This window comes from Melanaphis sacchari, unplaced genomic scaffold, assembly GCF_002803265.2.
Source record: "Melanaphis sacchari strain LSU unplaced genomic scaffold, SCAv2.0 Contig177_pilon_pilon, whole genome shotgun sequence".
Taxonomy (NCBI): Eukaryota; Metazoa; Arthropoda; class Insecta; order Hemiptera; family Aphididae; genus Melanaphis; species Melanaphis sacchari.
Genome location: NW_020270834.1, coordinates 404,252 through 431,740, shown reverse-complemented (window position 1 = coordinate 431,740; position 27,489 = coordinate 404,252). Strand labels below are relative to the sequence as shown.

The 27,489-nt window shown below is 24.7% G+C and overlaps 2 protein-coding genes across 3 annotated transcripts in view; one reads left to right on the top strand and one right to left on the bottom strand.

The window, feature by feature from the left end:
• The window catches only part of LOC112592460 (ALK tyrosine kinase receptor-like), a 336,409-nt gene that overhangs the window by 226,501 nt on the left and 82,419 nt on the right, over window positions 1–27,489 (top strand). The gene's annotated exons all lie outside the window — the stretch shown is intronic.
• On the bottom strand, window positions 217–8,063 carry LOC112592461 (putative sodium-dependent multivitamin transporter). Its single transcript, XM_025336513.1, has 10 exons — window positions 7,791–8,063; window positions 4,655–4,876; window positions 4,363–4,587; window positions 4,140–4,255; window positions 3,445–3,687; window positions 2,209–2,383; window positions 1,912–2,124; window positions 1,160–1,314; window positions 489–697; window positions 217–411 (listed from the first exon to the last, which is right to left on the bottom strand). The coding sequence occupies exons 1-9, from the start codon at window positions 7,896–7,898 to the stop codon at window positions 493–495; spliced, it is 1,662 nt and encodes a 553-aa protein (XP_025192298.1). The 5' UTR covers window positions 7,899–8,063; the 3' UTR covers window positions 217–411; window positions 489–492.

The following is a 27,489-nucleotide window of genomic DNA, read 5'->3' as shown; positions in this document are numbered from 1 at the left end:
AAAAAAATATTCTGAAAATACTATGGTTAAAACCAAGCATGCTTTTTTTTTGCTTTTTCATTTTGACAAAGTTAACAATTACTTGAAACTATTAGAATTATTAGAACACTGTAAATCAAAAAAATGATTTAATAGTGTACTTTTAAATTATTATTAATAATAATAAACTGTTTATTAAAATGTTTAAATGTTTATTAAAAAAATGTATTACTTGTTTAATGATTATTCACTATAATATATAAAGCATATATATTATACCATATAATAATGTGTATTTATTTTACACAAATAAGCAAACAACTTATGAGTTTGCTTGAAATTTAATTTTGAACTTCAATAATATGTAACCTGAAGTAATATATACGAGTATATATTACTGAACGTGCTGTATGATTTCATCTTCGACATAATCTGTTACATAATTTAACATTGATCAGGTAAACACCGAATACACATTGATATGTAAATTATTTAATATAAATACTTACATTATTAGCTTTGTTCGTAATTTTTATCATGTCTTTTCAATCGGTTCGCCACACATGGGGTGAATAGATCCGGGTTATATTCACGATCTGTTCCACGGAACACTGCACTCACTACCATTGCTACTAAAAATGTAACCATAAATCCTAACACTATATAGTACAGGTAACTAATTCGATATAAATATAGATAACCGTCTTCGTGAAGCACTCTAAAAAAAAATAAAAATTGAAAATTATATTTTGTATAGTATAATATGACTATTACATTGGTGTATTTAAAGTTTATTTGGTAGGACGAGGGCGGTATTGAATTATTTTAAATCAATCTCGTTTTCTCCTTTCGTAAATTCTTATTCCTTTGCAGTATTATTAATTTTATTTTTAAAGATACAATTATAAATTCTTCGAAAAAAAAATGGTCTAACCCTTGAGGAGAGGTCATCCATTTCCTCTACTAAATAATGTTTCCAAATCTATATACCTACTCAATAAGTAAATGCCAATATGTGTATTGATCTTACTTTGAGTTATTAAAACATTTTAATCAAAAATCCAAATAAAAAATTTCCTGGGTAAATAAAAATATTAAATTACAACTATGATTTTTAACTTTCATACACAACTATAGTCAATAGTAAAATATGAATATATTTAAAATAGTATTTTATTACTCTTGATATGATGACGAAAACTGGGTTGAATCTGAGTTATTAAATAGTGTACATGAATTTGTGAACGAAGGTAGATTTTCAACTGGAGGTTTAGGCCCGCCAAATCCAATGATAAACGAAAAAATCAAACCAAATATTAAGCCGGTCATCGCGCCCTGAAAATGTAGGATATTACAATAAATAATTTATAAGCAGAAAATAATGTAAAAATTATTAATGATATCAGAGTATTCTATTTATTAAAGTTAAAAATGTAGGCATCTTCTATTTTAACTCTAGTCATAAGTACAATTTCGATTACTAAAAAATTAAAATTGATTTACAAGAATAATATTTAAGCTTTGTGAAATAGTCAGATTTTTTTTTTTTGCATTTTAAGTTTTAAAAGAAAAAAACTTAATTTAGTTTACATTGGATTATATCTTTTCAATTCACTTTAAATAATCACAAAAACACATATTTAAAAATATTTAATTATTCGTGATACCTATAATTTGTTATACACGATTAATCAAATTTTGAAAATATAAATTTGATATCATAGTTTAAATATAACTTGAAATAGTCTTCTCCATTAAAAAAAAAAAGAGATAATACAATTATATTAAAATCTAAATATTTCATCAGGCCAGGAATTTTTTTAAGTGTGCTAAAATATGTTTGTACAATAAACTCATCGATTCCGACAATCTTAGAATTAAAATATTTTAAGTTATGATTATCATATAATATTTATTGTAATCAATTATTACTTTTTGGTTGATATAAGGTAAGAGTATTCCCAATGTAAACACGGCCATTACGGGTCCACCTATTACTCCAAATATGGTCAACGCACTTTGAAGCACCGCGCCCATATATTTTGCTAAAAACGATAATATAATGCAAATACCACCGTACACGAGGACTAAAATTTTCATGAGATAGACTCGTTGTTTATCTTTTATTTCTTGTTTATTAAACGGCTGGAATTCACAAAAAATATGTCGTTTCAAGTTCAAACCGAATTATATTAGATGTGTAAATTTGTTTTAAATTTAAAAAACAACCTTTATGTAATCTTCCATCGTGATTGCTGCCATTGAGTTAAGGATTGGCGATACAGAGCTCATGGCAGAAGAAAATATTCCTGCTATGAATAATCCGGTTAACCCAGGTATAGATCCCATGGTGTCCAACACGTATAATGGCATCAATTGATCACCGCTTGATATACGACCAGACCTTAGCAAAGAAAATTTATTGCGGTTACATTAATCATATAGGTAATGTTTGTCTGGTACATGATTTTAATGCAATTGAAATTTGGTTTTTATACTTAACTTAAGTATAGAATATTGTTCAGTATAAGTGAATGTATGAAAAACAAATATTAAAAGATAACTTTTAGTGGAATATACAACAAAAAAAGTAAGTAAGTGAATACCACTTTGCTGTACATTTGGCGTTAAATAAATGGATCATTATTACAGGTGTGTGAAATTTGAATTCAATGTTAAACCATCGTATATAAAAAACATTTCTAAGCAGAGGCGATCTGTCAACTTATATCACAAAGTATATTTCGTGATATAGGTACTTTTTTATATAGTTATTTAAGTTATTTATTTTATTCAAAATATTGAGATAGATTAAATCATATCATATAATAAAAATTATAATATAAAAATTTGATGAAAATTTTAAGTATCTACTGTCATTATTTTTTTGAAATAGAACAAAATATCAAAAATTGTTTAATAATTATACATTATACATGTTTAACTGAGAAATAATTTTCTAATTTTTGCTGTTTTTATGAAACTTATTTAAATTTGAATTTTAAACGCTAATAAAATTTTTTTTCGAGAAATTAATGAATTATGATAAGTTTTTTATTAAGTTTTCAAGCATTTCACACTGTAAATTTTTTAGTTATTATTTATAAAAAGCTTATATAATCTTTCTATCAGGTAAGAATGATCATAATTTGGCGACATTATTAATTATGATTGACATCTATTTACTGATAACAATATCTAACGATGACATTACTGTCGTTTGTTTAATCATTATATATTATGTCCATTACATTATCTTCAAACGTGTTGTGTAGTAGATGCATAGTTATAATATGATCAATGTTTGTGAAATGAAATGTTTTTGATTAGAATTTAAACTATTAATGGTGATTTCGTGAAGTGAATGCAATACATACATAAAATACATAATTATATAATCTAAAAATTTGAAGAATTCGGTCACTTTATTAATATTTAATAATAAAAACTTAACTATTTAATTACTTTATAGGATCACAGTCGTAATATTTGGAAAACATCGCTAGACCAGACAGACTTGTTAAAATAGATATTATCACCACTAGTGGTAAGCTACACCACAGCGCAGTGACGGCAGTCTTATAATCCTTCATAGTTAAAAATCTCTGTATTTGTGTTTGATTTACTGCATACAAAGAAATCTGGGTAAAGAACCCTCCAATTAATATACTAAACCAACTATGCCTTACAGTTGGATCGATATTGAAACTGTAATAGATAAATATATATTATTTACACATATTTTTACATAATTTTAAAAATATATTAATTTTTAATTTTTTACTAAGAACAGATAAGTATTGATACAATATGTAGAATGAAATATTCAAAAATCAGATTAATAAAATCGAAAATTCAAGTTCAGTTCTTTAATATATCATGCAAATTTTGTTTATCATTACTATATTATTTATTATTTAACTAGACCGTTTTAGAAATAGTTAGATTTCAAATAATTTAAAAAAAAAATTTAAAAATGTTGAAATTTTATTTTTTTAAAGTTGTATTTAGTTACAAAATGTGAAAATTTAAAAAACTTCAGTTTGTTATAAAATATTCAAGGATTTTACTATCATTTTCTAAGACTTAACAGTAATGAACACTCCTAAAAATATTTTATCAATACTTATATAAATATGATCAAATAAATATGTATTTACTTTCCAAAATTAATACGCTCATATTTATAAGAAATTTCCAAAATTTTTGATATACTACCAGTTTCATATAAAGCAACTCCGACAACCGCAATTACCGATGTGTACATGAGAAGTGACTAGAATTAGAAAAACAATATTTTATATATATATATATATAAACTTTTTTACGAAAAAGTAGCGTTATAAAAAATAACAACTTTCCAAAAATAATCATGAAATTTACTTGCAATAAATCCGTTATGATGACTGCTTTTATTCCACCCATTGTAGAATAGAACACACACACTACTCCCACAAGTACAATGGAAGCAGACTGAGGTAATTTGGTTACAGCTTCTAAAGTCAATGCTGGGACGTACAATACGATCGCCATATACAATATCATTTGTACACTGAACGCTAAAGACGTAGTTACTCGTGTTAAACGTCCAAATCGTATTTCTAAGTACTATACATTTTTCGAAGTAATATATTAATTAATTTATTATTATATCATAACGTTTGTAGTTTACAACCTCATATAGTGACAAATTTCCGAGTTTGAAGAAAACTGGCAGATACAAGTAACCTATTGCTGGAGTGGCAATTATGTACGAAAAAATTATGACAGAAAACTGGGTACCACGGCTATATACTTCTGAGCTCAAACCGAACATTGATATCGCAGTTATGAAACTAGCCATCAAAGAAAATGCCACTGGTAAAATACTCTGATTCTTATCACCCAACATGTATTCCTGTAAATGTATATCATTAAAAAAAGTTTAAAAAAAAATATATACTATGATTTTGAATAATTTTTTTTTTAAATAGGTTTAAAATGTACAATTTTATATTACTTACATTTTTAATATTAGATAAAAATAAAATAATTAATTTTAAATATCAATAAAAATGATTTTAAAATACATAATTTATATGCTTTTCAAAACGCAGAAACAACTAAAATGTTAAAGTTCTCACTTATTAATTAAGAATATATAATTGATATTAAAGCTAAAAAATATATTAAAAATAACTAAGTTCAAAAAGTTTTAATACAAATAAAAATAAACACGTGATTTATTTAGTTTTAGTTTTGATAGTTGTAGATTAATATAAATTTATAAATACAGTTTGAATTTTTTAACAGTGAACTTTTTTACTTTGAAAATTTAACGGTTCACACAATATTCAGCTTTTTTTTTTTTTTAAATATTTAATATTTTAAATGACAGTTGATAGTTTTAATTTAATAATCGAATGAAAATTAGTTTTCTGACGACAGAAATTAAGTGAAGTAAAGTGAATCAACTAAAACTTTAAATATGTAGTAGCTTTTATAACTTGCTTTAATTTATAATAATATTTAAACAAAAAAAATAAAATAAAATAAATACTCGTATAATATATTTCCAAATAGGTAGATGTGATGTTTAAAAATTTTAAGGTAATTATATTAATTTAACTTCGACTACAAAGGTAATAGTTTTTAAACAAATCAATACAATTACAATATTTGAAAATTTAATACAAGAGTTCACATTAACATAAATTTTTTTTTAAGAAATTTAAAAATATTTTGATTTTAATATTATAATATAAATTATACATAATTTTAGTTTTAATGACATTTTAAATTTAAACAAAAATAACGATTTTAATTATTTTGTTGTAATAAAAAAATATTAAGCTTGACCAATTAAGACTTTTATAGTTTTATATTTATTATTATATTGTTCTATATATATATATAACATTTTTCTTAGTTATTTCTAATTTATACCAAGAAACTATTCTTACCGATTAGTTATTAAGTTTGTAGTAACTCAAAAGTTAATAAAAGAAATATATATAATATGCTTCTATGATAAATGTGATTATTTTTTCAAAAATAAATACAACCTATTGTAGAACTAATATGAAAATATAATTATTAATAGCAATATGTATTTATGATTCAATATAATTTTTAGTAATACATACTGACGAACAATCTCCAATCTTAAATTTTGGTTATGCAATGATTTATCATTTAATTAAAATTTAACAATTTCATCAAATTCATTATAAACCAATTCTATGACAAGAAATGCTGTACATTAACTATTATACTGCAGAGCGGATTCTACGATTTTTTTTACATTTTGAACGGAGCGTTAAATTTATTGATTTTACAATGATGTGTTTTTTTTTCTGCTTATCATCACAGTTTGGGACAGTAAAATATTTCGATATGCATAAGAGATGGTTCCTGGTAGTATAATGGTTTTAGTTAGTGCTTTAAGAAGTCAAACGTAAAAAATATCTTAAAGTAAATTTAATGATTGAGAAAAAAAATTAAGGAAAAGTAGGAATTTTTAGTATAATCTAAAAACAAATATGCATTAATTTTTTGTTTTCATCAATCTTATTAAATACACATAGGTAAAAAAATAATGTTGACAAAATTTTAGGTGGTTTTAATTATTTCTACTAAGAGAACAGGTAAGGTCACAAAACGTTCGGTGTAATCTACTCATTTGTTTGTAATCAAAGAATTAAAAAAAATTAAACATTGGGTCACAAAAGTGATCCTGGGTCTGAAAGGGTGGATTAAGGTATTTATAGGCATGGGAAATTTTCAATTATTATGTCAATAAAAAAAAATATTTAATGTGTTAACATTTTTAAAATAATTATTACAAAATCTAGCGTAAGTTGGCATCTGTATAAAATTATTAAAAATACATTGTCACAATTTTTTTTCGAAGTTCAAATTTTTTTTTTCTGAATTTTTAAAAATTACAAAAATTATAAACTATTAGTATTTTGTATTAAATAATTTATAATATATTAATAAAAAAAAAAAAAAAAAGGTTTTAAAATTTTAAATTGTACTGGGGCTGAAAAATCTAAAATGTATTAAATTTTCATATTCATCATGAAGTATACAAATAAAGCGTTTAAAAAAAATCACGTATTTTATCGATGTATTATCATGTTAATTATTTTGTTATAAATCGAAAAAATTATTCGTGGGAACTTAAAACGTTTACATATATTATATAACGCAATAAAATTTTTGATTTCTTTTAAGATATTATCTATTTATACTATGAATCTATTTTTACTATTTTACAGTATTTACTAAAAGATAATATTACATTTTAAGTCATATAATCTGATAAAATGCGGTATAAATAAATATTATTAAAGTAATCAAATACTAATAATAATGATAAATGCAATACTTTTGGAAAAATATAAAAAATGAATCAACACACTATAATAATAAAATGAAAATAAATTACTTTATTAGCAATATAAAAAAGTAATCTAGTAATATAAGCTGATAGACCGTCTCAGCTCAAAGTTATTTTTTGAATTCAATTATATAATATTATTTAACGTTGATCCACTCAATACCTAATATACAGCAGAGCAGTACCCTTTTACCTAAGTTTTTAATTATGATTTGGATGTTTCAAGTTTATCCGTTGTGTATAAAAGTACTATCAAGACCATCTGCACTGCAATTTTTTCTGTGGCAGAAAGGCTTATCAAAAATTAATTGAAATGTGTACACTGGTTTTAGCGCTATAGTTAAACTTAATGAAAATACAACGTATTATATGGGGGGGGGGATGAAACCTGTCGATTGTATCCAACGTTGAAGATGAAAATAATTACCTGTGTAGTTTTTTGCTTGCCGCCAGTAAATCGGTAGTACACACCGATCGAGGCAGACATTATTAACATTATTCCAAACACGACATAGTCGGCAACACCCAACGCCATGGTGAGAACACGGTTACTGTTATTACACTGATTCAAGGAGTTATTATATTATCACGTTCACGTCGGAAACCCACATGGAAATAATTTGAATTGCTGTAGTAGTGTTCCATTTGATATTTTCGTTTTGCATGGTGGGGCGTATTAAATTAACATATTATTATCTGATAAATATATTCACTATTCCGTATATTTTATATGCCAATGCACAAGGAGTTAGGTTCCAACAGATTTGTTGACAATTATTAATCGGTTTTTTTTTTTTTTACTTCGAACAATTAATTGGATTATAATATAGAAATCTTTAGTCAGTGTGTGTGTGTGTGTGTTTCATTTAAAATAGTATGTTAGCGAACGATCCACGTGTACTATACAGGGTTGAATTGTTGTATAGATACTGTAAAAAAAAAAAAGAAGGTTTATGTATACAATCTATTATAAATATGAAAATATTTTTTTAAATGCTAAATAAGTATTGTTATCATTATAAGTTTGAATCATATTTTTAAATTTGGTCTATGCATTATAAATAACACAACTAAGATAATAATTATAATAAATTAGTCCGTTAATTTATATTTATGTGTACGCGTGATTCTTTTTATAAAGTAACGTATTGCAGTAGTTTGTTATAAAACAAGTTCCTAGATGAAGGATAATAATATAAAGGATATAATTACTTGCCAAAGATTTATTTGAATATAACATTTTTAAAAATGTATAAAGGAAAAGTCTACAAAGGTAAATATTTTAACTACAAAGAAATTATTTTAATCAATATTTAGTTTGGCGTTAGTTAAATTACCTGTTATAAATGATTCATCCTGTACGTATTTTATGTTTGTATAGTTTTATGATAATATGGCATATAGCTTCATATACTGAAAAAAAAATATAACTATTGCAATAAATACAGATAAGATAAATTATTTTTTATGTTTCTGTCGAATAAACTTTTATAATTAAATAGAAGATTAGAAACGATTAATTATGTTAACAGACAAAAAATCTTATACAAAATTAAATTGACAGATTAGTCAGTTAATTACTTATTACTTATTAAACGAGTATGATATAATCATTATTTAAGTATAGCACCTATATAATATGTTTTCATACAACATAAAAATGTTTTTATTGTATACAGTCAAAATGAGCATTTTAAAGTAAATCCGACGTATACCAATTTATAATGATCAACTTGTTTACTATGATAATATATAAAAATAATACAGAAAAAGCAAAAAATAAATAACTATACGTTATTAACGTTATTGTATTTAAAAATCTAAAAAAACTAAGTTAAGTCGTCAAATTCGTTTGAATTCCTAAAACTATATCGCTGAACAATATAATATTTTAACTTTACTCTAATCATTATTAATATTATGAAAAACAAAATATTATATCCAATAACTTACTCCATAGGTCATATAAAATATAAATTATCATTAATAATGAATTAATGTATGATATAGTTGTGTTGGTTACATATAATATAGGTAATTGACATTTAAACACACGCAGATTAATGATATTTACGCAGTTAATATGAAATCAATGAAATGGCGACATTCTGGGTATGTACAATTGGAAATAGTGAAAATACACATTTCTTTAGTTAATTTAAACGAATAATTTTCATATTATATGAACCAACTGAAATCATAGAACCATTAGAGAAATAATATTAAATCGCAAATAATTTGCAAACTTAAATTTTTAAATCTTATTTCTTCTTGAAAAGCAATAACCTATTTCAGCTTAACATTTGATGTATCTTATTACTATCTACCAAGCTATATCATTTCAAGTATGTGCATAGCCACAGTGGAGTATGTAACATAGATAGTTCAATACTATATTATTCATGATAAAATAATCAAGTGGAAAAATATTCCTTTCACGGATGACTAGGTTTATGATTATTCATTGCTTTTAATTGAAATTGCTTTAAATTCATTACAACGAAACATTTTTGAAAATATTTATAATATTATTTTTCAATAAAAGCGTACATTTTTAATATAATATTTTGATCAAGATTAATTAACTTCTCGTTAAATATTAAATTTTTAGAAATATAAATTACTATATAAATGTTCTGCTTTGAAGTATAAAATTAAAACTATATGTTATTCAAAAAACAATTAATAATAATAAGCAAATAAAAAGTTGAAATATTTATAATTATGAAATAGTTAATTTTTATTTGACTCCAATTTTATTTATGTAAAAATAAATAATAATATTTAAAAAAAATATTAATAATTTTGGATAAATTAAATGTCAACACCCTAAATATCCATTACGTTCATTTGGTGACAGATTAGGTCTTATACTCAGTTATTTAAAATAATTTACAGACTGCACTATACATTAGTTCTATAGTAGAATTTTTGATTACAACATAAGTTATACTTAAAAGTATAAAATGAATTTAAAAATCTTTAACATTTGTAATCTTATTTTTGTTTTAAAATTAAACACTATTGACGTTATTTACTTGAAATTACTAACCAATAATATTATATAAGTATTAATTGTTTTTATCAATTTTTAAACATTTATCTTATATTTATACAACTATTAAAGTAATCAACATTATATATTTTTTTGTATTAATGATAACCGTATCACCTGAGAAATTATTTAACATTATTAACTACCAAGACGTAAGGTACCTTTACTTATTAAAATAGTTATATCCTTAATTTATCTGTTTCACAATAATTATATCATAAATCTTGATAGGTTCTGGTGATTAAAACTTAATTTTACTCCAACTTCAAGAGTTTTGTTTTAGTTAAATCGAAGATAAATGCGCAAAATTTCGAGGAATTACTTACGTATACCTACGTGTAATCCGTATTAAAATAATATTGTTAATTTTAAATTTTAATTAAAAGTATAACTTTCAACCAATCGTTGAACGGTGAAAACAACATTGGCTGTACATCAGAAATTAGTTGAAAATAGGTATTATTACATACTCTCGGAATTCAGATACGGATGTATCCGTAACATTTTAAATCAATCAACTTACGTCGTGTTAAAATACTTCAATATCAAGCTATTATTATGAACTTTTTATTTTTTATTATTTAATTAGTTAAAAATGCAAAATTTCTGATGCAAAGATTAATGTGGGGTGTGGCAATTTAAAAATAGGAGTATCAATCACAAATAACTAGAAGACTTTTCTGATAGATAGTGGTAAACTAATTATGACCTATCATTACTGACTTCAAAGAATTAAGCATTAAATGATGACATTTTTTAACTATTTTATATTCAAGTAATTTTTTAACTGGTTAATAGTATAAAATGCTGGATTTCAAATTTAATTTTTAGTTTATTGTAAATTCCAAATAAACACTTTAACAGAAAGTTTTAAATTGTTGAATGAAATGCATGGGAAGGGTACTATGACACGTAAGACAGTCGAGAGCTGGTGAGTGGTATAAAATGTTTAATGAGTAGAAGAAAGAGATAAGAAATTAAAATTTTTCGGGAAGTTTTAAACAGTATCCAACAACTTACAAAAACATCAAAAACTATCGACACATTTTTTTTCGAAATTAACAACGTCTTAGTTATCAAAAATAAAAAAGGAAAAATTTTACACATTTTATTATATTTGTAAAAAATAATACATATACTTTACATAATAATGATAATATTGTGATCATGTATTCATATTACTTCATTAGGCAGTTGATTTAAGCTGATGTTCATAACTTTGTATACGATAACTTTTTATATCAAATAGATTATCACCTTGAAATTTATATGTATTCTAAAAACAAAAAAATATAGTTGAAAATAACTAATTTTGAGCTCATGAAAAAGGTAAAAAAAAATAATAAATATAGTTATCGGTTCAACTTTTTTGATGAAAAATATATATTGTATAGTAATGTGTAGATTGAGACGAGTACTATATTATATAAGGAAATTATAGTTGAATCGTAAAATAATTAAAATTAACTATATTATTTCACAACTCCCAATTTTCGATTTCTACATCTCAATAAAATGTATGTCCATATGTGCTATAATTGATTTAAAAAAAGATTTCAATTATTGTTAATTTAAGAACTTTGACAGGTTCACATGATCAACATTTTAATTAATTTATATTTTAATATTTAACATAATTATTAATTATTAAGTTCTTCTATTTTGCTCGTGTCAACGATATTTTATTATTTTAATTTTATTGAAAAAAAAAAAAAATAATAAACAATAGGTATAATTATATTTTTGACTTTTTTCTGACCCTACACAGCATGAACAGTAAAGACCCACAACAAATTAAATACCCGTCTTAAACTCCATCAAATGCAAATTATCTAGATGTTTAACATAGTTATTTGAGTGGTGTAAGCAAAATGTAAAATACATGTCTAAAATGATACCCCATCATAATGATAACTATTTTATTTTTGATAAATAATGGCAACCTTATTTTAACAAAAAAATATTTTTTTTTTTGTAAACTAACAAATCCCTGTTAAGCATCTCTTTAAAATGAAAAAATTTGTATACTTTTATCATGTTACATACTGAAATAATGGTGTAAAAGTACCGAAAAATATTATTTTGATCATAAATTGATTATAAAATTCAGTGAAGTGGTCAGTCAGAAATTTCTTATTTTATATTATATACATTTATATTATTAAATATAATATCATCATATAATTATTGAATAATAAATTGTATACAAATAATTGTAAAATCAAGAATTTTTCAATAGTTGATTTAATGGAAGTAATTGTTTTAAAATATTTATGCTGCTTCAATATCCAATAACTGCATGTAGCAGCAGTGATTTGAATATACATATACCTATAGTTTAATATGATGATGACAAAAACAACAAGTAATTTGATTTGGTTATTGATACAAAAATATTATCATGATTTGTGGAATAATTTGGGTAATACATAGTTTTTTTAGTGTATGCTAATATAATCTCAAAATAATCATAAAATATGATTTTAACACTATTGGTAACTTTCACAAGATCATGGAAATCTTGAATACTCAGTTTTTTTATTTATAAAAATATGTTTATATGATAGCATTGTATACTCATAAATTGCACAATAACAAGATATACTATTGTTTGATACTTTTAAACTATATATAAAATACAATATATACGATTTATATGAGAACAATGTTAATGTGACTATTATATAATTTTGCAGTTATTTAGTTAGTATATATTGACTATTTAATTTCTATAAACAATCCTTGGGAGTTAAGAACATGGCTAAATGGTTTTTTATTATTGACATTAAATATTCTTAAGCTTCTTACAAATTTTAAAATTACGTTTATTTTATAGATTGTAATGACTGAATAATTATATAAACATTTGTCTATATATCGTAATAATAATCTATAAATTTGGAATAATTCTTCATGTATGTCAATTATTTGTCATATATTTGTGTTCTATACAAATTGATTAACCACCAAATTCATTAACGTTGTTTTACTCATAAATAACTTTTGCAGTTTTATAAAGAAAATGATACACTTAAATTTGTTCTCGTAAATTATTTCCTATCCTTTGCTCTTATAATCCTGCAATATCTATTATTATTATTATGTTCATATGAGGTGATATAGTTAAAACGATCAAATAAGCTTATAATTCTTAACTATTGCAAATGTTTATTTCCATACAATCAATTAATCAATTAATGTCCATTTGATACAAAATGTTATGTTTCTAAGACCGTTTGTTTAAGCTTTGTCTCCCGAATTATTGTAGAAAAAAGCGTTGTAAAATTTAAAATAATAATAACTAAAAAATTAAATTTTTAATCTAGAAAATGTTCATGTATTTTATATTATAATATATTTTTGTTAATTATTTAACTAAATTATTTTCTTTAATCTTTGTTTAGCGTTGCATATTGACACTGTTCAAAGCATATTCGTTGTTAATGAACCGCCCACATTATAATATTTAAGAATAAATCAAAAATGTTATTGCTTATTATAAAATTCATAAAAATTTAAGTTCCCACGAATAATGATTTTAAATTATACCAAAATAATTGATATATCGTTATTTATCGATTGATAAAGTAATTTATAAAATGAAACTTAAAATGTCTATACAAAATTATGGTCTTTATGATTTTTTTAGATTTTATGGCTTTAAATATTCCAATATGAATTACTTATTACTTATTATACTTATTAGGGATCTTGTATTACACTTTTAAAACTTAGATACAAAAAGAAAATATTTTATGAATTATTAATTAGAAAGTATAATTAGTAACTAGATTAGTAATTAGACGGCACTTTGACATAAATTATTAAATTAACTAATTATGCCATTACACTGATTGAATAAAAAAAAAATTGATCTATTCAATTGAAGAATTGATACATTCCGATTAGTAGTTATTTTTAATTATATTGATTTATTCGATTGTTTGATTTATTGTCCATGAGTATAATTATATTAGAGATTTCATTTAAAATGATAATTATACAACACTATTTGATTAAAATATTTTAAAAAATGAATACAATTATTGGCAATTTGATGTTATTCTATAAGTTAGTGCTTATTAATTTTATGAATAATTCATAATTTATGTATAATCTGCACAAAACTAATATAAATCTAGCCTCACCTATAATATTTGAATACATAATTATACTAGTATTATCACTTAGTTTTTAATACTTATAATATCATCAGGATAGATCGTTGGTTTTGGGCTTCTCATTTAATATTTGAAAACAAATTATTAAAACGATGAAAATATATTAAATTAATTGAAAATTACTTTAAAAAATATTAAAAACCACTTATCGGAAATTTGTAATACAAAAATGGTCAACTAAGATAAAATTATTACAATACGGCACTCGGAGCAGTTAGGACTGAAATCGAAATTATATTTGGAACAAAAGATTTAATTTTAGTACGATAATATCTAAGATGATCAATGTGCTACTAACATCGTTGTACGTGATATATTATAAAATATATAAAGTATGCGAGTATATAGTATTATTATGAATTTTTTTTTTTTTTATTTGGAAAATAATGGAAGTACTATATGTCTATTCAAAATGCTGTGCAGAACTTAATATAATCAAAGTATTGAAATTTTGATTGCATGTGAGGCTGTGGTGAAGTATTTTGCTATAGTAACAGCAATAATTACCGTACCGATCCTACAAAATTTAAAAACGGTTTTACCTATTCATAGAAATTGCTTACCAACTAAATCATAGAGTAGTATCTATGAATAAATAATTTTTAAGAATAGGTGTGACTAAAAGTCTTATCACTCCAGTCCTACCAATTGTTTTTCTTCGATAACTGGAAAACTGTTATTGTTCAAATTTTGAAAATTGTCGTACAAATTCAAACAGATTATATACAAAATATTATTAGTAAATTATACTACACTATTCATTATTTAAAATTGTTTAAACATTTTATTTATATTGTATATAATATTATATGTATATATTTTTATGGTAAATTAATTAATAAAATATTAAAAAAAAAAAAAAACAATTATACATTTGTTTATTAAATTATTCAAATTAGTTTTTATTATACTAACGATTGTGTTTTTTCTCAAATTACCTATTTTAAAAGTCATTTTTCTTGGAATTTATTTGAGAGTTACGTAAGTACAATATATTATTAACAAACAATCTAATAAACGATAACGTTTTTATTGTACGGGATATCGCGTATTCAAATAATAATAATAGTTCTATGTCATAGTATTTTGTTTTAGTGAGTAAATTCAGATTGGTAAAAACATGAAAAAATACAGCTTAAAATTTTACCAAAGGCTTTGAATTTTACGATCATTGTTGTTGCCGCATTTCTGTGCACAAATATATAGTTTTCACTGTAGGTACCTAATTATTTTATTATTCTATTTTTGTCGCTACAACATGCCGATAACGGGATGCCTGATACGTCGCTCCGGGTGGCACTGTCGTCGGGCATCCGTACCTACGTTGCACCAAACGACGCACGATTACCGGCGTATCTGCACGCGGCCTATCTGTTATCACTAGGGTTTGGATTTATATACAACACTATACTTTTTTTGCATCTTCTGACTGTTGCTTCAGTAAATAATGTCCACGAATCATCTCACGATGAGATAAACAGTGGTGATTTTATTTTGCATATTTTTGCATATTTTGAACAAAATGAATATTATTGCATATTTTGAATAAAATTAATATTATTTCGACTATAAAAACGTGAAAAATACATATTTTATAGTATATTTCGTTACTAGACATTTTTATCATGCGACATTATGTATTGACGCTGTTCAAAAATACCTATTGAAGGTATACCCTTATTAAGGTCTAACAGAAGACCGTCCAAATTTGAAAATGTAAAACGATGTATAATTGTTTTTTGTAAATCATTAAATTTAAATAGCGTGAATAGTTTGAATATTATTTAATTAATTTTAAAACGTATGATTTTTTTTTTGAAGTGTATATTTCATATTTTTTGACGTATATAATATTAATTGCATATTTTTGCATATTTTTAATTAACCAAATGCATATTTTACAATTTTTTATTGCATATAAATTCCAGCCCAAGTTATCACTGTTTTCGGGTGCGTGTTGTCAAAACATTTTGTCCGTTGCATCTGTTTTTACGCGTGTTCCGTTCGTACGTTAACCTTTTTTTTTTGTCAAATGTATTCGCTTCGAGTTCGTCTCTATTGTCTGTACCAACCGTGCGTGACTTACTTTGTATGCGCCTTTGCCGCCATAATAATCGCAATCTTGTACCCAGCGACAATACTGTGGTGTGTGCCGCGTTTCCCGCTAAGTATATTTCCCCTTAGCCACCATCGTTTTAGGGTCGTTGTTGTGTGTTCGTCTTCGCCGCAATCGTCGACACCTAACGCGTGTGCGCTCTTTCCGCGTTCAAATACCGTTGTGTGCGCCGCGTTGCCCGCTATGTATATTTACCCTTCGCCACAGCCTCGTCATCGACGAGTTCTCTTCGTCGTGCACATCGTCAAGCATCATCTACAACACAGTTCAGTTAGCATCATCAATCGTGAATAAAACCTTATTATTATTACTATAATTTGTTCATTTGTAGTTGTTGCGTATCATTTAAGTGCCCCTCTATTCATCAAGGTATCAAGGAAGCTAAATATAGTCACCCACCTTTTACTGATTTTTTTGTCTCTTTACTATTTTAATATTAAAATTACACATTTAACCTGCCGTGAAATCCAATTCACCCGGCATCTCTACATATACGAGTTCCCTTGGTACATTTATCATATATCGGGGTTTCGTACACAACATTGTATTTTCAATACGTCACGGGGACGCCTCCATATAAGTATTGACACCGGCCACCGAGTTTCATCCCACAACGTTAGTAAATCCAAGCCTAAAATCTGAGTGGGAACCGACTGGCTGCAGCGCCGATGGACGGGGCCGACTCTAGCCGCGTCGAAGAAGTCACCGACGGATTTTCAGAAGAGAATCGCGCGCCAACGTTGACGTACCGTCCACGCCGGTGGTAGCCCATTCGTTACCACATGCCGAGCTCACCGTACCCACACGCACCTACCGCGTGCGCGACTAGGCGCCCGCCGAATGACGCTGTGCGCCCACACGAAGTCGGTGACGCTCACGTAGAGTGACGTCGTTTTGAAGTTACAAGCTTGTCGATGGCTTCGAACTGTTTGTGACGATCACAGACGGAAGCGATTCTGCTCGTGAAAAACTTCAGTGTGTTCGAATACATCGTCAGAAACGTCAGCAGCCCGTCTGGCGCAGAGTATCCCGCTTGATTGTCCACGCCACGGACTTATAATAATGTTGAGCAGCGCGCACAAACGCCGTCATTCTGTGATATGATACGTTTAATTTTTTCTCTGGTGAAAAAAAAACACATTATTGTACATTTACCACATAGTGCCATATGTCTTGAATTTCACAGTACGAAAAAAAGGAAACGAAATGAAAACCGCTTTTCATCCAAACGTTTATTATTGTCGTTGAGTTTCTGTATTAACCTGCACCTACCGATAAATCGTAAAAACAGTATCAATAAAATATATTGTGTTGAAAAAAAATAAACCACGATATTGAGAAATTCTGAATGGTCGAAACTTAATTTTATAATATTATTTTTTAATTTATATGTATTTTTATTCTGTAAATTATTAATGCACCTAATCTATTTAACGAGTGTATAGTGAACGAAGATCTGTCGTTCCTATTGAGTCAGTAAGCAAGTCCCCGTTTATATGCTTATCACTATATTGATATTTTTATAATTTTTTACTGTTATATACTTTGGCTTTAAAATTAATATCTAAATTTGTATTGGGATTGTCCTGTCCCAAAATAATAATAAACATTAATATAATATAGGTTATATCAAATATTTACATGAGGAATAAGTGAAATCTATAAACAAAAAAAATATCATAAATGTATAATTATTATATTATAATAAAAGGTCACGGTACAAAACGTTGAGTTTAAATATTTTATGTTGAAAGTGATAAAAAAATACTGGTTTAAAATAATATAAACTATACATGTACTTAACATAGTATTTACTGACTATGAATAGGTATATGTAGTATTTAATCTATTTGATATATTTAGACAATATATTCGATTTAAAAGCTTAGCTGAATAGAACGAATAAAAATATATGTCTTCTTTTTAACAATCGTGCCTTCATATGAACCATCTTACAATATACGCACAAAAATAACATATTTTATTGATTTTATATTTTTTTCGAGTGTATTATCATTCACTACTAAAATTTAATAAATACAGCGTTGGATGTAAACGACGTAATATATGTACAAAACTTTTTTTCATGTAGGTAACAACTATACGGTAAGTATATTGATTTCAAAAAATAAACTCATTGTAAAATGAATTTCTATTCCTATTTCCACTTTAAGTACTGGTACTAACATTTCAAGAATAAATCCTTTAATATGACAGATCTCTTCAAATCATACACCTGATAAGATTACAACATAATAAAATGTACCTAGCGTAATAAATTCTATTAGACAATATTGTTTTTCGTAATATTTTTTGAAGATTAATAACTAATAATTATTTTAGTTACTATAGGATATTTATTATTGTTCTCGATGAATAAATGTAATATACGGTTAGGCTACATATATTTATCATATATAATATGATGGAATGATATTTAATCGAGGCGTTTCGGATATGTAACATGGGATAAGATAAATAGGGAAACAAGCGGAACTGAATACATTGGAGATGAATGTAACAGAAGTTAAGAGAAGGAAACCAAAGAATAAACATAGATTGAAGTTGATATAAAGTGTAATATATGTATATTTGTATACAGTACAGAAGATAAAGCAGTATATATAGATATATTCTCGAATAAAACACTGAATCTGGTTCCAAGTGTTTTTTTTTTTTTAATCTTACTGAAAAATAACATTTTAATGTCAGTGAAAAAAATATTTTATATAACTTAGAATGAAATCGCATTTTTTTTTTTTTTTTAATCGTCCTTACCATAAAATATATTGTTTGATTTAATCTACGTACCATATAAAACTAACAACTAACAAAAGTAACAAAAAATGGATATAGAACATTTAACAAGACGTGTTTAAAGAGATATTTTGTATTTTCATCGTTAATTTTTATCATAATAATTTAAAATGTATATTCAAGGGAAGGAAATACTTATTTGTAATATTTTAAAATGTTTAATTTGTTTAAAATTTGAATTCTTTGAATACAAAAAACAATTTTGAGTTGAGACGGTCTATTAGACTATATTATTAAGTAATTATATTTCATGATATATTTTTTTGATAATAGAGTAGGTTAATTTAATTTTTTTCAAAAACATTGCATTCATAAATATTAAAATCATTTTTATTTTTTTTTATTATGATATTATTATTAACTTTTAAGTCAACAACACTTTACCATAAAACAGTATAAATAGGTATTACCTATAAATTAGTCTACATATTTTAAAAATTACATTGCATATAGTAAAATTAAAAGTATTCACAAATAGTATTTTTTATAATAAAATAATTGTGATATAATAAACTAAAATGATGGTTCTTCGATAAAAAATTTAATTTAGTTCATATTTTAATTTCAAATAGCTATAAAAAAAAATATAGTTATATATATCTTAGATGTTTTTAGTTCTAGTAACCTTTAATTAATTTTTAAGTCTTACTTATAAAAACATTTTATACATTTTTAATTATAAAATAATTTGCAAAATTTTAATAATGATGAGTTTTAAACTTTTAACTTTAAGAAATTATTATAAAAAAATATGTACACTTAATATTTTTTTATTTGTAAATGTACAACTTATGAGAAACCTTGAGTTAAAATGTCAAGCGTTTTTAACCGGTGATACATTTTTTATTGACATTTACAAAACAGAATTGAAAATATTTATAAACAGAGTTTGATAAGAGTAAAACTATTTAAAAACTTATACTATGTATAGAAAATTATATTAAAAATATTTTGAGAAAATTCAAGATATTCGCGGTTACATAAATATTAGTGGTTACTGGTTAGTATTAAATATGCATTTTTATAATTTTTCGTACTTATTTTGCACTGAATAATTTGAAGAAGTTTATTATTATAACATCCATATACATTATTAGCGGTATATATGATTTAGTTAACTTATGTTCAGTGGAATTGAAATTCACGGTATATCAATAATAGTTCCTGACTTACTATTTTAAGACGGATACAAAGATTTAATAAGTTTTATCACAAAATACGACATATTAAAAATAACATCATAATGACTTATAGTGCTTTATATTTTTCTGATCTAACACATCTAGGCACTAAATTCTGTAATATTAATTTATAGTTTTTTTTTTTTTTTTGTACACAAAGCATACATATATATATATATTTAACTTTTTATGTACTATGTTATATCGTTTTATGTAAGTTTAAAATATGTTACTATTAATAAGACATAAAACTTACTGTAGTAATTATTATATAATATGATACGATAAAATTTATTGTCACAGACACTAACGAGAAAAAATACAAAATAGAAATATTTGTTATAATGATTTAAGTTAGAATTATTTTATTTTTAGTTTTACTAATATAGTTTTATATTAATAGCAATACATGATTTTTACATCATGATAAAAATAACTTGTAAATTATTGTCGAATAACTAAATGTGATCACTAAATTAATAATTGAGTCTACAATTGTTCATTACGTATAAAAATAAATAAGTATACGATGAATATGCTGAGTTAAACAATTTAAGGACCAATTTTTTCGTTTGAAATGTATATATATATCGTAATTTAGTTGTTGCAATAATTATTGATATATGTAACTTTATTTAATAATTTGTCAAAAAATTACTACAATTATTCCTCAACTTCTGAAAATATATTTTTATTAATCCAAATAAACTAACCAGATAAGATCTTTAAAAACAAAACACTTATGTAGAAGATTATACCAAATGTTTAAGCACTTTGACAGAGCGAATTTTATTTTGTTTAAAAAATGCTAACATTAACATAAAATAAAATTAAAAAAAATAGCGAAAATAAAATATTAATATGGTTGATTTTATTAAATACTGGATTTTTGTAAATAATCCTGTTTTCCCTTAATTTTTTGTTTGATTTTCCCGATTATTTTGATAAAGGGCTTGGTAAATTTAGTCCACGATAATTTGTGTACATTTTGAAAGCGGTAAGTTGTGTTCCGGGTATAAAAAGGTACTGAGTTATTTGGATTCCAGCTATAAACGGACGAATTGTAGCTTCGCATGAATAAAAATATTTTCTAAAATCGAATGTTTTATAAAAGAAATTTAATAGCCATAGAACCAAATGACAAGTAAATATCTATGTATACTACATACTAGAAACTTATATCTCACCTGATGCTACACTTCTTTTGACTATTTTATCTGATTGTGCAGCTACCATTGTGAGTACAATAAATAGTTGTGAATCATGTTATGATGTATTGAACCAACGCTTTTACAGCCCTCTCCCTCATATTTTTAATTTTGTTGACGAATTATTAGAAGTACAATCAGTAATGCATAAACAATTGCGAAACACAAAACAAAAAAGAAAATTACGTTCGATAAAAAACAACACATAAGAGAACAAATGACAAAATATACTATTAATATCATGATCGATTTGAATTTATTAAATCTTTATCATTCAGGTTTTAACCGACAACATAATATTATGAAAACCATTTATATTTTAATGTATATAATTTATACAATATTTATACCTACCATATTTACATAATTTTGTAGACTACATTTAACGTGATTTTCCAGGACTCAATTTACTTATGAATTTATTTTCCAGAATTCGACATACCTACCACCTTTTTTTTCTGGAACCCAATTTACCAATCCCGTTTGGTAAATATTGGGAATTATTTACTATTTACCTATCTCTCCTCTAACCAAAGTATAAATTAGATAAAATTTGTTATAAGAAACCACCCACACAATCCCAAACAATTTTTTCAACTACTTTTCATGTATACAGGCATACAAAAAAAAAAAAAAAACGGCATTGCAAAAATAAATAATTCATTGTTCTTTTTAAAATCTAAAATACTCTATTCTAAGAATTTGTTTACCAGGGAATACAATTAAATTTAATACTTTTTTATGAAATTAAATTATTATAACAAATAACAGTTATATTTTTTATTCAATTGTTAGATTATGATAATTTTTCCCTTACCTGAAAATGAAAAACTTTACAAGATTGCATTAGATTTAAGTGTTTTAATTAACTTGAAGATATTAAGTAATTTATAGTTAATAGATGATTATTAGTACTAATGGAAATAGTGTTTTTTTTTTTTTTTTTAATAATAATACATTTAAATTGAATTAAATTTCAATTAATTAACTGAACAAAAATAATCAAAATCTGAGTGTTTGACGATGTGTGTGTTTGTGTTTTCTGTGAAACAATATTTTGTACTAAAACTGGCATACGTAATACATCGATCTGATTTATTTGAAACACAATAAAAAAGTTTAACACGGTGGCCATCATTCGATAATAAAAAACATATCGTTAACCGAAATTGTTTTTATTTATGTGTTTCAAGGTAGGTGTGGGGACCAAAAATATATTTGACGATACTTATTGAATCACACAGAAGGTCTGGGAAAAACGTTTGAATGGAAAATATAACATACACAGTTGGCGTAGGTATACGTAGTTGTATTTTTCAAGTATTTTTCCGGGAGTGGAATTTAATTTGTCTGCGTATTTTTTATTTTTATCTGAACATTATGCACAGATTGTTATACACGTTTATTCTCATGTAGATTACTTTTCTGTTAAATTTCGTTACGCCACGCTCATTAAATTCATAAGTCACGATGGAGTCACAATGTCACGGAGGACATATAATTTTCCCGTTTTCGAATGTTCTTGTTTTACGACTGTAAAATGAAATTCGATCATTTCACAGTGTAGGTAGTAATATTGTGCGTATCACCGATACAACCGTAATTGATATTTTTTTCTTTGTCTTGTAAACACGTCAAATTTTCGATATCGGCGTTGACAAGACGTCAGTGAGAAATATAGCATAATTTAAGATTACACGATGCATAACCATCGCAACAGTGACCGTTGTTCTTTATTTTAAAAGACAGTTTGAAGTTTTTCACCAAGACGTCTCTTTATTTTATTTGTTTGCATTCATATTTTATATTATTTAAAACAAAGAATACATTTATCAACATATAAAATAAATTCTTCATGACGTTGCACTGAAAGCGATTTTTTTTTCATCTTATATTTACTTAAACCCTTTAAGTACTGCATTTTATGTTTTTGTACTCACTTATGCTTATAGTATATAATACATATATATAAAAGTACATTTAAATATACGCAGTATCAAATCGGTTTGGATTACTGTTTTACAGCCGTTTATTTTCAGTATGGTCTATATTGTCATAATATTATGCATGTATAGTGTATACGTATGAACTACTTGGTACAGGGTATCAGTTTAATATATAATTGATTTTTTTTTTTTTTTTTATTTTATCTTATATCATAATGTAATTAACTTTTAACAAATTAAAATAATTTTTTTTTTTTGGAAAATTTGTTGAAAAAAAATATAGCCATTTAGATTTGTCTGGATTGTATGTATGTTGGAATTATTTTTACAAATTTATTAAGTGGTAGCATAGAGTTTTTGCTGGTTAAACAACGCAATAACGATATTAGAAAATGTTAGTCTATTGCTTGTTTTATCTCTTTGGCCCCAGGCATAACATATACAATACGCAACACATCACGCCAAATCTTTTATTTTTTTAAACAATCTTAGAGTAAAACTATCTATTTTAAAAATTGTAAAGAATAATATTTTTGAAAGTAAGACATATCAATTTGTCTAAATATTGAAATATTGTCTCAAAAAAATTTAATATTCATCGAAAGTTGAATTTTTTTTTTTTCATCTTTAAAGTGAAATAATAATAAAATATAAAAGAAATTTGTCAAATTCTTAAAATATTATTTCTGATATTTTTTGTAATATGTGGTATTGCATAAAGATTACTCAAACATCGTAAAAACGATTTTATAATAATGCATTTTACCTACCTATTTTACACTTTGGTTTGAAAGAAAAAAAAGTATTGCACTGATATTCCTTAAAAACATCTTTTAAACTGATAAAACACAAGTTAAAATGTATGTTTAAATACTACAAGTTCGATGCATACTATTTGTTCCTATTAAATGTGTTTAATTATATCAATGAAGACGTGTTTTCACATAGTTTTAAGAGTAGTATACATTAATGAGGAAGGATTTACAAATTTACATTCCTTATAATAATATAGTTATCAGTGATCAGAGGCCGGGGGTTTTTGAGTATAGTACCCCCCTCCTTCTAAATTAGCAATTAAAATAAGAAGACTATAGTTAATTTAATGAAGTTAAAATATTTTTACATTATAAACAAAATAATTCTAATTAAAATGCGTATTTTGAATGACCTTTTTTGTTTCCTTTCTATATTCTTGCCTGCTACAATTTTGAGTTGTCCATCCCTGGTGTATACCTAAACCATTAAAATTCCCTCCCTCATTTGAAAATTTTGGCTATGTCACTGCCAGTTATAAATTTTCGTATACACAAACAGGATAGTTCAATTCGGGTAAAAATAGATATGTATTGTAGTCGGATGATATATACATTTATTTTTATATATTGAGCATTTAATTGAAAACGCATGTAAATTATATTTTTTTTTTTTACGAAATTATAGTAAAGAAGATAATATTATGGTTAAGCTACTTATTTTTTTTTCAAATAACTGCTCAATTAAATAAGCATAATTTTAAAAGAGCTCAATTCTAAATCTGTTTAAAAAAGTGTTCATTTATTATACTACGTTTAATGGGTATGTATAATACATGTATACGTGAGAGAGAAAGAGTATATATAAATATATTAAATATATATATTTTTTTTACATATTAAGGCAATTTATATGGCTTTTACCCATTTCCACCATTATCGTTAGAATCCATTCCTGTCACATTCATTTCACATAAATTTCACGAATTGAGATAACAGGCTAATTCCTTTTCAGTCAAAATAATATATATATATATATATATATATATATATATGTATATTTATTTGACAAATCATTTTAAGTTAAGTTCAAGTTTTTAAAATTATACATTCTGTTGCATGAGTAGTCATAGTTTGACTTTATTATGGTTTTATTGCATAGATATTTCAGTATAATTAAACAAAACGAAATACATATATTACTATTTTATATAATATACAAATCCCAGTCCTATAGTTATTATTTCTTATTATCAAATATAAAGGTAAGAAAATTATTTACGATCTATCGTTTTTCATTTTCAAACTATAATATTTTACATACTTAAACCTGTTAAAAACAAAAAAAAAGAACAAATAGATAATGCTGTTACCTTAATGTTAGTTAATAGGTAATAACTTCAAACTGGAACAATTGACCGAAAATTTGCTATGTTGTACGTTAGTGAAAGGGAAAATAATATTGTGCAAGTACTTTATAAGTATATATATTTAAAAAGAATATGTTGATTTATTGTGCTACTTTCAACTTATACTGAATTATTTAAGCTAAAATTCATTATTAAGCGAATTGTGATAAATCAATATTATTATTTGAATTAAAAAAAAAATCACACATTTAATTTTTGATTTTATTTTTAGAGAATTTAAATTGGTACCGAGTACTGATATAATCAGTAGCAAATGCTGATTCCTATGTATAGACATGCACATTTATCATAATATAAAAAAAGTTCTATTTAATCTATAATTATTAATACATAATAAACACATTTGTATTGATTTATAAATACGACTTTAATTTAATGCTTTCTATAATACTTAAATAATTTTAATCGAGAGTTGACTAACTCTTTTAACTAAAATAAGTTATCTTCATATTTTTTTTTAATTTTTAAATAATTTTTTTTTCTTTCTTTCTTTTCCAATGAACTTTATCGCAAAATTCAGTGCTCATTCTTAAATCTTTTAACAATTTTTATTAATTAATAATGTTCCGAGAAAAGATAATATGTCTTTACCCTGCGTAGACTTACAACATGTTTTCATTTATTTTTAGGGCTGAAAATGTTCTTTTTGCTGATGTAGTGGTACTTGGAATAGTTGCAACTTATGTTTAGCTAATTTATACTATACTTTTTTTTAGCTTCAAGTTTAGTTTAATTAATTTTATAAATTTGATTACTTCGAAAATAGGTTAGGTTATAAGTTTATAACCTAATCTTTAAAATTTGCTAAAGTGTACAGAACATGTAACTCATTTTTAATCGGAAAATATCAAAGAAATTTCCATACTACCACTCTAAACACTTTAATTTATTAGCAAAAAATAGTTATTTTATCCATAAAACTTAGAACTAAGTAATGAAATGAATTCCATCAAATCTACTTTTAATTTGATCCAAAATATTACCAAATATTTCTCTAAATAAACGTCTATAATTTAAATTATGATCAATTTGATTTGTCTGTATTCGTTTTCTTGCAGTGGGCTCACTGCGATTTCCGACGTCTGCATTAGGGTTTTTAAATATTTTTTTTTTAAATAACTTTTGCGTACTTTTTGCAGTTTAATTTATAATTTCATTAACTTTTTTTATACAATATGCTATGTTCATAGCTTTAGTTCATCAAAAATAACATTATTAAATGAAAATATTGTTGAAAAATATTTAGTAAAAAATGTAATGAAAACTTTAAAAGAAAAAAAAACAAACAAAAAACTCTATGTGTTCAAAATTAACTCGTAATCCCAATCGTTAGAGTTTCTTGGTTTTTATGTACCTATATGCTTAAAAATAATAACAATGTATCAAGTCCCTTATAACACATTCAGTTTCTACGACAGCCATAATATTATACAAAATAAT

Coding starts and splice junctions, on each gene's coding strand:
- LOC112592461 (XM_025336513.1), bottom strand. CDS start 7,898: ATGGCGTTGGGTGTTGCCGACTATGTCGTGTTTGGAATAATGTTAATA. Junction 4,588..4,654: donor GAAATTTGTCACTATATGAG/GTTGTAAACTAC, acceptor AAAAATGTATAG/TACTTAGAAATACGATTTGG. Junction 3,688..4,139: donor GAGCGTATTAATTTTGGAAA/GTAAATACATAT, acceptor TATCTATTACAG/TTTCAATATCGATCCAACTG.